Source organism: Bos taurus, chromosome 9 (genome assembly GCF_002263795.3).
Source record: "Bos taurus isolate L1 Dominette 01449 registration number 42190680 breed Hereford chromosome 9, ARS-UCD2.0, whole genome shotgun sequence".
NCBI lineage: Eukaryota > Metazoa > Chordata > Mammalia > Artiodactyla > Bovidae > Bos > Bos taurus.
Genome location: NC_037336.1, coordinates 43396551 through 43409484, shown reverse-complemented (window position 1 = coordinate 43409484; position 12934 = coordinate 43396551). Strand labels below are relative to the sequence as shown.

Genomic DNA, 12934 nt, shown 5'->3' with positions numbered 1-12934 from the left:
TTCTATGATTTTAGTGAGATTTTTGGATTAAAATTTCTTTATTCTAAACATATAGCAACCCCCATAGACCCATCCTCTATGGGATGTTTTAAATTTATCTAAGAGTTAACCTAATTATTTCAGGAGCCCTTCAGATCATATTGTGAACTTGAGTGAACTTCAACAGCTTTGTAAGCCAGAGGTTGCAAAATCAAATGCCTCCAGGGCCAGGCAGCAAATAGGCGTGAACAGGATGACAGGGAGCTGAATCCCGGCAGAGGTGGAGACGGGCAAAGTGGAGCCCGTATCCCTGCTGGAGGGTGAGCCTAGTGCAGGGTTAATAAGCACAGAAGGTAAGGGTTGCTGCCTGTGAGAATTTGAGTCTAGAGATGTAAAATCTTAGACTGCTTTTTAAGAGAGGTGAGAAATAGGCCTTTTTAGGAGTTTAATGAGTTTAAAAAAAACAACCACCAAACATCTATTTGGTTAAAAAGCACAGATACCATGCAGCTTGTAGACTGCCTCTGTGAGACTCTTCCTCATATCTTCCCTGCATTTTGGGGAATTTTAGAACTGTCTCCACATCAGTTAAACAAACCAGAATGTAGTTGCTCTGTGTGGTTCCGTGGCTTATCACAGACTGCTGTGGGTAATAGCAAATGGTAACTTATCAGTGACAAGCCACTTTTCTTAGAATATTATTTTTCTTTTCAGGGTGGCCGTAAAGTTGAATTCCCTACAGATCCTAAGGTAATGTACATTTTTAAAGAATTTTACTCCCATTCCATCTTCATGAAGATAATACTTGCGTGATTTTCTGTTTCACTTCCATAAGACATAACTGCAGTCAGCGGGAGTTGTCCAGCTTATACATGCCATCACCTTCAGGTGGAAGGTGATGCTGAGAGCACGAGTTAGCACCAAGTGTGTGCAGCCATGGCTCAGAAGGTTCACTGTTGTATTAAGCTGTAATTTGCAGTTGTATTTACCAACTGCAGGGCCTGTTGCTACTTGCCTGAAAGGAAAAACCTTACTTTTCAAGACAAGTTCTCCCTACTCTAAAATTCTCCTTCTGCTAGTTCTGCTTTGCACATCTGTGACACACAGTTTGATCTATAGTGTGTTTCATTTTTAAAACATTTTAACAATACTTTGGTTCCTTAGTTTGGCCTGAGAAAAATTCTAAATATCAATTCTAGACATTGAACAAAAACCAATTATGCATCTGTCTTTTGAACTTTGACTTCAGGCTATACCACAGCAGGAGAAAAATTCTGATTTTTAAAATTACAAGATACTTTTATTTAGTTAATTTAAAAATGTGATTATAAAATTTGTGTTCCAGGACTTAGTGATATTAAGTGACTGATTTAGTGTTTAGCTATTGAGATATTTGACTTCTTACAACTTACTGGCATATCTCATTTCTGTTAAAGGTAGTTATTTATGAAAAGCCTTTCTTTGAAGGAAAATGTATGGAGCTGGAAACAGAGATGGGTAGGTTTATCATGGAAGGAGGTGAAACAGAAGAAACCACTGGAGATGAACATTTGTCATTTGTATCAGTGGGATCTATGAAAGTTCTACGAGGCATGTAAGTAGACAGGAGTGACCTATAAGGATTCCTTTTTATTCCCTTTAATAACATTAAAAACATGGTCTCTCTCCCCCAAAGATAGCATTCCAAATTGCAGGGTGGAGTGAATAAACATGTTTTCTTCAGCTAGTGGTGACCTGGATTTGATGGGCTAGTTTGGGATCAGTCAGCTGGGCAAGGCTGATAAATTGGGCCATCCAGATTGATCAAATCTACAGTCTTGTTTATTGATATTATGCTCCAAATGATTGAACTGTTAGTTTGCTTTCTATTTTTTAGGATCATATTCTGTACTTTATAGAGCTTACCTATTTTCTTTAAATTCTACACTTGAAAATGGCTTATAAGTAGCCCAAAATATACAATATATTAATTGTTATTGGAAGAAAGTTCATCCAGTTTTATTTGTTAAACTTCTTTTGAGTCAGTTCTTAAACACACTTAGACAAACATGTACACATACATGCTGACCTCCCTATAATCCTTTAAGGAACATTGGTATATACTCTTAGGTTAATTTCTTGGTGAAGTGAAGTGAAAGTTGCTCAGTCATGTCTGACTCTTTGTGACTCCATGGACTGTGGCCCACCTGGCTCCCCTGTCCATGGAATTCTTCAGGCAAGAATACTGGAGTGGGTTGCCATTCCCTTCTCCAGGGGAATTTCCTGACCCAGGGATTGAACCCAGGTCTCCTACATCGCAGGCAGATTCTTTATCATCTGAGCCACCAGGGAGGCCATTCTACTAATCTCTTAAATGCTAGGGAAGAATTCCAGTAGTCATAATGCATGGGTCCATGTCTAGCTTTATAGCTATTTACATTTGTCAGTGACACTGATATTTTAACAGTACTGAAAATTTCTACTCTTTCATGTTCTTTCTGTTGTAGTTGGGTTGCTTATGAGAAGCCTGACTTTACAGGTCATCAGTATTTGCTTGAAGAAGGAGAATACAAGGACTGGAATGACTGGGGAGGCTACAGTGGAGAACTGCAGTCTTTACGACCTATATTAGGTGTAAGTTACAGAAAAGCTAATGAGTAATACTCGGGCATTTTTGAGTAATAATTGGCTAGTCTTTGAATTTTGAATTTTTTTTTCTCAATAGGATTTTTCAAATGCTCACATGATAATGTACAGTGAAAAAAACTTTGGATCCAAAGGTTCCAGTATTGATGTATTAGGAATTGTTGCTAATTTAAAGGAGACTGGATACGGAGTGAAGACACAGTCTATTAATGTACTGAGTGGAGTGTAAGTGAAATAACCCAATGGGGATTTTAATAGTGAGCTTCACTTTGGTTTGTGTTAAAGTAATGGAGTCTTTGACCCAGAGTAGACACTCAATAAGTACATATCTCAAAAATGAAACATTAAATTAGCCATTTAATACTGCTACAGTATTTTTATAACTGCTTTTTAAAATCTTTCTCATATAGTATCTTTTATATGTAATATAACATTGGAGCAGAATTTGAGTTGCATTATGAAATCTGCAGATTCACTTCCCTTGTCATTCTTCATGAAAAAACGCACGAATTTCTTAGGACTGGACACAAATAATAGTGATTTAACATTAGAAACCTGAAGTTGGGACAAAGTCCCATTTGATTTTCTTATGGTCCTACACCTGCTCTATTATATTTCCTATTATTTTTTCTTCCAGTTATATTAAGATATAGTTGATATACAGTACTGACATATTCATCGTGAAATGATACCAAAATAAGTTCAGTGAACATCATCTCATAGATACAAAATAGTAGAAGAAAAAATGTTTTCCTTGTGAGGAGAACTCTTAGGATTTACTCTCTTAACAATTTTCATATATAGCATACAGCAGAATTAATTATATTAATCATACTCTACATTATATCCCCAGTATTTATTTATAACTGGAAGTTTATACTTTTTGACCATCTTCATCCAACTCCCCCCAATCCCCACCTCTGTAACCACAAATCTGATCTCTTGTTCTATGAGTTTGTTTGTTGTTTTGAAGTATAGTTGACTTACAACAGCATGTTAGTTCATGGTACACAACATAGTGCTTTAATATTTCTGTGCATTTCAGAATGATCACCATGATAAGTCCAAATCTGATCTCTTGTTCTATGAGTTTGTTTGCTGTTTTTGAAGTACAGTTGACTTACAACAGTATGTTAGTTCATGGTACACAACATAATGCTTTCATATTTCTGTGCATTTCAAAATGATCACCATGAAAAGTCTAGTTACCTTCTGTTGCCATACCAAGATACTGCACAATTATTGATAATATTCCTGATGTTGTACATTTCATTCCCATGACTCATTTATTTTGTAAATGCAAGTTTGTACCTCTTAATTTCCCTCACCTATTTCACTCATCCTCCCACCTCCCTCCACTCTGGCAACCATCTGTTCTCTGTATCTATGACTGTTTTCTGTTTTGTTATATTTGTTCCTTTTGTTCTTGGATTCCACATATAAATACGTGGTATTTGTCTATTTCACCTAGCATAATACCCTCTCAGTTCTCCCATAATGTGCAAATAGCAAAATTTCACTCCTTTTCATGGTGGATTAATATTCCGTTGTGTGTGTGTGTATGTGTATACACACTACATGTATCTCTGTTAGATATATAGGTTGCTTCTATGTCTTGGATATGGAATGCTGCAGTGAATATAGGGGTCCTTGTATCTTTTTGACTTAGTGTTTTTGTTTTCTTTGGAAGAATACCCAGAAATGGAATTGCTGCATTGTGTAGTTCATTTTTTAACTTTTTGAGGAACCCATGCTGTTCTCCATAGTTACTGCACCAATTTATATTCCTACCAACAGTGCACAAGGGTTCCCTTTTCTCTACATCCTCGCCAACACTTGTTATATGTTGCCTTTTTGACGGTAGCCATTCTGACAGGTGTGAGACAATATCTCATTGTGAATTTGATTTGCATTTTCCTGATGATTAGTTGCGTTGAACATATTTTCAAGCGCCCACTGGTTGTCTGTAGGTCCTTTTGGAAAAATGTCTGTTTAGGTCCTCTGCCTATATTTTAATCAGATGGTTTGCTTTTTGGTGTTGAGTTGTAGGAGTCCTTTGTTATTTTGGATATTAACCCTTTATCAGATATGTTGTTTGCAAATATCTTCTCCTATTTATTCAGCTGGTGCCTTTTCGATTGGTTGGTGGTTCCCTTTGATGTACAAAAAGCTTTTTTGATGTAGTTCGTAGTTTGATGGAGTCCCTTTTGTTTATTTTTGTTCTTGTTTCCCTTGCCTGAGGAGACATATCCAAAAAAATATTGCTAAGACATGTCAAAGAGCACACTGCCTATGTTTCCCCTAGGAGCTTTATGGTTTCAGATCTTAAATGTAAATCCACTTTGGGTTTATTTTTTATATGGTGTGAGAAAGTAGTCCAATTTGATTCTTTTCCGTGTAGCTGTTGAATTTCCCCAGCACGATTTATTGAAGAGTCTTTTCCCCTTTGTATTAATATAGTATTGCCTCCTCTGTTATAAATTAACCATATAGGTGGGTTCATTTCTGGGCTATTATTTTAACCTAAAAATAATTGTTTCAGTGTACCTGGAATTTGCTACTGTGCTTTACTAATGCTGACGTAAGTTTTTATTGAAAGTTGACTAGTCAAGACTCCTTGGGATGCAAGTGGCTATAGGTCAAACTAAAATGGCATAAGTGATAAAAATGTAATATATTGGCATGCATAACTGAAAGGTCCTGACGGTACGGAAGTTTAGACACTGTATGAGAACTTGATCTCCATCTCTTGACTGGGCTTTTGCTATGCTGGCTTCACTTTAGGCAGGTCCTTTTGTTACCAAGTCCAAGGTCATACTGCTCGCCATACTATAGGCCAGTAAATCTAGAGACGAGGTATTAGGGCAAGAAATAGTGACTTTTTCGGAAAGCCAGAGGACTGAGACTAGTCTTTTGGACTTGTGTCCAAAAGAGCCATCTTGCTGGGGTTTGGATGCTAGTTTCTTTTATAGAACATAGAAGGGAAGTGAAGCAGTAAAGTAAAAAGGACAATAAATTGTTGCAATTATTCCCTGGGATGTGGAATACAGACTCCCCAAGGGATGTGTTAATTTTTACTTTCCTGCAGCCAGGTGGGCCTGGTCAGGATATTTCCTGTGAGCTAAACAAAAAGTATTCTAGGTTAACACTTGGGTGTGGGAGGCAGGGTTCCCAGAAGTTGGCCATTATGTTTAAGCTATGGCAGGATCCCTTTAGTGATTAACTTGTAGCAAAAGCAATAGAGAACACAAAGGCTAAGGTAGAAGAAATGGATTAAATATGGAGTCAGATTTGTTCTACCCTGGTGGCTTAGCAGTATAAAGAATCCGCCTGCCAGTGCAGGAGACACAAGAGATATGGGTTTGATCTTTGGTTTGGGAAGATCCCCTGGAGTAGGAAATGGCAACCCATTCCAGTATTCTTGCCTGGAAAATCCTATGGACAGAGGAGCCTGGTGGGCTCCAGTCCATGGGGTCATAATTGGACACAACTTAGTGACTAAACAGCAAGAACAAATCATACTTTCTATCTGGAGCCTGTGGCAGCAGCATCTGGTTTCTGTTCTTGACTGCTTCCATTGGAAAGCTTCTCTCTCCCACAGAGGTTCCAGGTTTGGCTTTGATTCTGTACACTTAGGTCATATGGCTGTATCTGAACCAATTACTGTAGCCAAGGAGAAGGCCATGCCTATGATACATGCACAGCTCTGGAGCTGAGATGTAGGGTCAGTCCACTGGGGGCAAGTTATACATGATTGGGCTGAGGGGTTCCCCAGGAACATCAGATAGAGTAGAGGCAGATATTGGATTGGCAGGAACAGATGTCTGTTAAAGTGAGCTCTATGATTATTTTTATGGTCCAGGCTGATGTAAGTTATAATTTGTTATGAGAGTATTCTTAAATGGTCATATGAAATTGACATTGGTTCTGTTGAAAGTGTTTGGTGTTAGGTTCTTATGGCATGAGTAACATAGGCTGTATGACTCGCTCTAACCTCAACTCTACTGTGACTTTCCACAGACGCCCTGGATGTTTTAGATGCATCTACAATGCAATATGCTTTTAACGTTAGTCATGTCATTAAATTCTTGTGTTGGTTGTTGCTTGTGGCACCATCTTGGCAGAATGACACAGTGACTTCTGGGGCTTCCATTCTTAGCAGGAAATGCCTTCTCCTAGGTCCTGTTCTGGAACCCTAACGTATTAGAATCTCCCATAGATGAAGGTCTGGCATTCAGAAGTCATCTGAAATATTGCTGTGGCTTGATAGTATTTTTGACTGCCTTTAAAGTAAACTATTTAGAGGGAGAATATACAGTGACCAACTCAGTATGGGGAAACAGTTGAACATTTTGATACTTACCAGGTGTGTTGGGTCCATTAGTCAAAGCCCAGTCATACACCCTTGCAGAGGAAGCAAAAGGATGCTGGGTGGATTCCCATCGGGCATGTGTGTAGATTATGCTGTTAGCACAGGTAAAACTACTGTGCCTGGAGTCAGTCTCTTTTTTACCCAGCCCTTGTTTACTTAAAATCTGTTTCCTTTATAAAAGGTTGCTTTTATGTTCCTATTTTTAGTCATTTCTAGTTACACTTCCTGGCTTGGGCTTTTTCTTTTTGGTTGGTTGGTAGCAGTTGGGTTTTGTTATTGGGGGAAGTTGAAAGGAGGCGTGCATGTGCATGCACAGACGCACACAGCCACTTCCTTTTACATTCTGGGTTGTAGAAGTGCTTCAATTTGCCAAGACCAGCTGCTTCCTCATATTTCACTCAGAGGATCATTAGACAAATATTTATTGAGGTCTAGTATGTGCAAAGCACTGTATCCTCAAAGAAGTTACAGTGTTTATATAAAACATAATTATTGCTGCAAAAAATGCAAAGATTAAGTGCTGTGGGGACCTACAGCGGAGAGGAATGAATTTCCAGCTTGGACAGAGGGAAGACTTTGGAGGAGGTAGCACTGGAGTTGAGCCCTGCGGATAGGAAGGTTGAGATGTGCCAGTGTCACATGAGTAATAAATTCCCTGGGTGGTAAACTCATTAATAATAACTCTGAAACTGAGAACGGCCTTCAGGAAGGGTACCCGTGAATCCAGCAGAAGAGGTTTTAGGAACTACATTTCATTTCTTGTTGAAACATCAGAAGAGTTGCCTTTACACATCCTCGCTCATCACTTCCTAGTTCTATGCTGTCCTCTTGATTAGTGAAAACTGGGCTAATTTTTTAAAAACGAAGAGCAAAATGAGATATTTCTGGAGTCCAGATTTTTTTCAAAAAGTGTTGTTGTTTTGACTCAACAGAAGGACAGGTTTGCACTGCTGCCCTAAAATTCTGAGCAGTGATCCCAGCAGGCTGAGATCTGTTCGTACTTATACTTGCCCGCCCTCCACCCCTTCCAATCTTGTAGACAGAGAAGTGTTGATTCACATGTGCAGAATATGCTTAAACAAGGACAGGAAGCAGTTTCCTTCCTAAGAGTTTCAGGTACAAGTTATAAGTAGACTCTAGATGATAGATATACCAGAGAATCTCAGAGATGAATTTTGGATTTTTTACCCCCATATTCTTGGGTGATTCATCTGGGGCCGCATCTTGGAAGGAAAACAATACCACTGTCAATTCAGGTGATATTTTAATAAATGGGCTTCCTGTTTCAACTTCAGTGAGTTAGATAGGCTTACTTCAGTGTTGGGTGTTTTCTTTTTTTTTAGAAATGTATTTATTTTAATTGGAGGCTAATTACAATATTGTAGTGGTTTTGCCATACATTGACATGAATCCGCCACAGGTGTACATGTGTTCCCCATCCTGAACCCCTCTCCCCACTCCCTTCCCATCCCATCCCTCTGGGTCATCCCAGTGCACCAGCCCCGAGCACCCTGTCTCATGCATTGAACCTGGACTGGGTGTTTTCCTACAAGTACTGTATTTTAGTTTTATAGGGAAGTACAGTACCCACACTTGTTAAACAAATACCAACAAAAGCACTGGCTGAAGTGTCTTTCAAAGCTTGCTCGTCTTGTTTCCTGAGGTTTCTGTCTTTCCCTCCTCACTGGCTGTTTTCCTTTCAAACCTTAAAGTAAAAAAACAGTCAAGCAAAAAGGACTTTAAGCCTCCTGACCCTGTAACCTTCTGTGCCTCTCTAACTTGCTATGGATCCAGAGCCTTGTCAGGAGAACTTTTTTGTGATATGTCTTAACTTCTTTGATTATTTTTAGGTCCTGGCTTTTGTAAAGTAGATTTTCTTGCTCTGTGGAAATCCCTCCCCTGTTGCAGTGTTCTGCGATCCCTCTGTTTTTTTCTCTTCATGACTAAGCCAAAGGCTGTGTGAACAGAGGCCACATACTCAGGCACCCATGAGCTGTACAGCCTTACCCTGTCAGCACTGGGATCTTGGTCAGTGCCCTTACTTAAAAATGAAAATACAGACTTGTACAAAGCTTAAGGGATCTCTTTAAAGTTATCTGAAAGTTAATGTAATGACCATATTTAGAACCAGCCTCCTAATTCTTCATCTCACAGTGTTGGAGAATAGAATTTTAAAATTGCTTAATGAGCTTCTGAAGTGGGAGAGCAGTATTTTCTAAAATTGACTGTGATTGGTGCTTATGGCAGTTTCTCCATTCAGATGGCCAGAAGTGAGTCCGGATGTTAGCTGTCATAACTAATTATCACTTGAGGTTTTTGCAGTGTTCTCTTTGATGGCTGTTTATTTCCAAGTAATAACTGTACTTGAGTTTTTAAGTCCAGCCCTTTAGATAAGTTATAATCTGTTCTAATTGTGAAGCATGTGGGCTGTATTAAGTAGAGTAGTAAGTGAAAAGATACTTTACAGGGTAGGTGGCAGTTCAGGTCAAGAATGAGACCTGGTGAGCCTCAGGAGCCTCGGACAAGGGTTCATTCATCCTTGGCCACTGACTGACTGTGTCAGCGTGGACAGGTCACATCCCATTCAGAACAAACAGCAACAAATAATTCCATGTGATACCTCTTACCCATCTCTGAACTTTTGAGGGCAAGAATCTTGTCTTTTTCACCTTGCATTCCTAGTACCCCAGCACACATGGTAAATGACCAGTCTGTTAAATGAATAATTTTTTTCTGTGTCTTTAGGTTTTCCTTTCTGTAACATGTGAAAAACAGTTCCTCCCTGTTACTGACTCCAAGCTCAGACTGCGCGCCACACCACAGGCCAGTTAACTGACAGACAAGGTGTTAGGGCAAGGAATAGCTACTTTATTTAGAAAGCCGGCAGACCCAGAAGATGGTGGGCCATCTTTGTCCCAAAGAACCATCACTCAGGTCAGAATTCAGGCTTCTTTCACTCCAAAAGGGAAGGAGGTGTGGCAGATTGTTACAAATGTCTTGGTACTGCAATCCTTTGTTCTTGGCAGCTATCCATGTAGGTCCAGTCACAGTGTTCCTATAAGCCTCCAGGAGACAATTATAATTTTCTGTTGTAGAGCTATTTCTCTCTATATGAATGGGAAAGTGTTACACCTTTAAAGGTCAGAGTCTTGAGAATCAACATCATTTCAGTGTATAAGCAACACCCCTTTACAGAGGTGCCGCACCAGCATGACTAAGCACGGGCTACAGAGCACAAAGGTTAGAGCCAAAGGAACAGATTCAACATGGAGTCAAGTTTGTTCTCTTTTGTAGAAGAATAAATGTGATAACAGATGTAAAAAGTCTTTTGGAAAGTACTTTTGGAAAGTACCATAGGCATAAAGGTATTACTCCTTTAAGCTGTGAGAGGACCAGTGCAGGGCAGTGAATTAACTGAGGGGGAAACCTTGAGTATCTCTTGAATGTAACAGAATTGAAAAACTTTTTCCCTTCAAAGACTTTATCTTTGGATAGGAAACAGCATCAATAAGGTGGTTTTGTTGACTTTCCTCTCTGAGTGTAGATCATTTAAAAGATAAAAAATGTGAAAACATTCCAGGAGATCTGTTCTTAGTATTCCCGAGAGTTTGCTCAGTTTTGCTTTTTATATAGTTGTGTTACGTTGGAAATCCTGGTTGAAACAAAATTTTCATTATTTAGCTATTTTATGATTATTTAAAGCATTTTTTTTTTTCTGTCAGCTTCCCCCACCCACTCCCAGTGTGATTTGTTGTGTAATAGAGACATAACTTCTGTAATATCTTTCTGGAAAGATAACTTTTTGTTATCAACATTAAAGAATCCTTAGTTGTTTATTAGAAGAGTTTTTACAGGTATTTCTTGAAAGTCCAACCTGTCTCCTTAGAATCAGAAATAGAAATATTCTCATTGGAGCTTTCTCAGGGAATAGGATTTGGTAAGCGAGAACATCAAAAGATTCATGCAAAGATATTCTTTTTCTTGCCACTTTGATTTGTCCTACAAATTATCTGCTCCTAAAAGATTAATGGAGAGCAAGAAAAATTAAATTACTAATTAGTAAAATAAATGAAAGTTGCTCTATGATACGTATTTACCCAAATGTGTGATTTGTTACAAATGTAGACTATGAACTATAATGAGTCAGTGCTTTTGTTTCTTTAGATGGGTAGCCTATGAAAATCCTGACTTCACAGGAGAACAGTACATACTGGATAAAGGTTTCTATACCAGCTTTGAGGACTGGGGAGGCAAAAACTGTAAGATCTCCTCTGTTCAACCCATATGTTTGGTAAGGAGTTATATTTTTCTATGAGAACATTTGCCTGAATTTTGGATTTCCTTAATGTGTGCTTCTGGTTCATGAAACATTTTATTATAGAAACTATCCTGAGATTATTTTTAATGGTAATAGTTAATGATATAGAGAAAAAACTTTCAAGATGTCTACCCTACTCATTTCCTTTTCTCTTCCCTTTAAAAATTCTTAGGATTCTTTCACTGGCCCAAGGAGACGAAATCAGGTAACTTAACAAATTCTCTATTTTTCATAATTAGAAACCTTCCATTGAAAAGCTGAATTTATGTGTAAAACATAATACATTTAGGGACATACTGTTTTACCCATTTTCATGCCTGAAAGCAAAACCGTATTTTAAAATTAGATTTCAGTTTACAGTAAGGCTTAATTAGGGGGCTTCCCAGGTGGCTCAGTGGTAGGGAATCCGCCTGCCAGTGTGGTAAAGAATCTGCCTGCCAATGCAGGAGATGCAGGGAGATCCTGGATTGGGATCTCTGGGTTGGGAAGATCTCTTGAAGGAGGAAATGGCACCCCACTCCTAATATTCTTGCCTGTAAAATCCCATGGACAGAGAAGCCTGATGGGCTACAGTCCATAGGGTCAGAGAGAGTCAGACATGACTGACCAACTGATCATGCAAGGCTTAATTGATAACACTGACCCATATCTAAATACTTCTTATACAATGTTTTTATATGTTAAGTTAAATTTTATATCATTACAGTGGATTATTTATGTTAATATACTGGGATTAGTATTTCAAACAATGGCATATAGTTATTGTGGTAAACAATAAAATATATTTTCATATTTGCTGTGTCTGCATTAGACATTTTATATGGCTTCTTTTATATGGTCTCTCACTTAAGCCTTTGGAGTGCTGACTCGCTACATCAACTGAAGTGTTAAATTCATTATTTAAGACTTTTTAATGTAAGTGTTCAGACAGCCATAATTAGAGAGGCACAAACGCCACTGTAGCCTCCTTTATTGGCATACACAGAGTCTAACAAGTCAGCAGGTGACTTCCACTGAGGGAGGAAAACTGCACTACATGTTTCCAAAATAGTTTCTTATAAATGATAGGCCTATAAACAATTACTTTTGGCCACAATAAAGCTTTAAAATGCCGCACAGCTTGTTAGGACAGGATAGGATGTTCTGTAGAAAGCTGCCTCTATTGTTGGACTGTCCTTTGATGACTCTGAATTAAACAGTCGTGAGTGGTGCAGCCAAAATACTTCTAATTAATATAGATACAGAAAATTAAAGGATTTATAAAATTCACACCAGTTTACTGTAACAAAAGTTAACAGGTCGTGTTTGGTCATCATTTCAAAGGCTGAATGAATATACTTAGGAATATAATTTTACTTGTTTCTGTTTACTGTTTTCAAAGATTCACTTGTTTTCGGAACCACACTTTCAAGGTTGCAGTCAATGTTTTGGAGAAACAACAAGTCAAATTGATGATTCCTTCTCTACCAAGTCTTGTAGAGTTTTAGGAGGCAGGTAAGCAAAACAGTGGACTGGAAGAGCCCAATCAGTGTGGGAAACAGGATTCACACCAGCATGTAAATATACCTGTAGGTGCTTGGCACTATAAAACCACCAAATAGTGAGTACTGAAGTATACTTCAGAGCACTGGGTGCTGGAC

General features: G+C 38.5%; 1 protein-coding gene across 1 annotated transcript in view; it reads left to right on the top strand.

The window, feature by feature from the left end:
• CRYBG1 (crystallin beta-gamma domain containing 1) overlaps nucleotides 1–12934 on the top strand; it is a 238736-nt gene that overhangs the window by 211681 nt on the left and 14121 nt on the right. The window contains exons 10-16 of the mRNA XM_003586468.6: nucleotides 694–729; nucleotides 1416–1573; nucleotides 2466–2592; nucleotides 2684–2829; nucleotides 11141–11267; nucleotides 11467–11499; nucleotides 12676–12788. Coding sequence (XP_003586516.3) covers nucleotides 694–729; nucleotides 1416–1573; nucleotides 2466–2592; nucleotides 2684–2829; nucleotides 11141–11267; nucleotides 11467–11499; nucleotides 12676–12788 — 740 coding nt within the window. The remainder of the gene's footprint in view (nucleotides 1–693; nucleotides 730–1415; nucleotides 1574–2465; nucleotides 2593–2683; nucleotides 2830–11140; nucleotides 11268–11466; nucleotides 11500–12675; nucleotides 12789–12934) is intronic.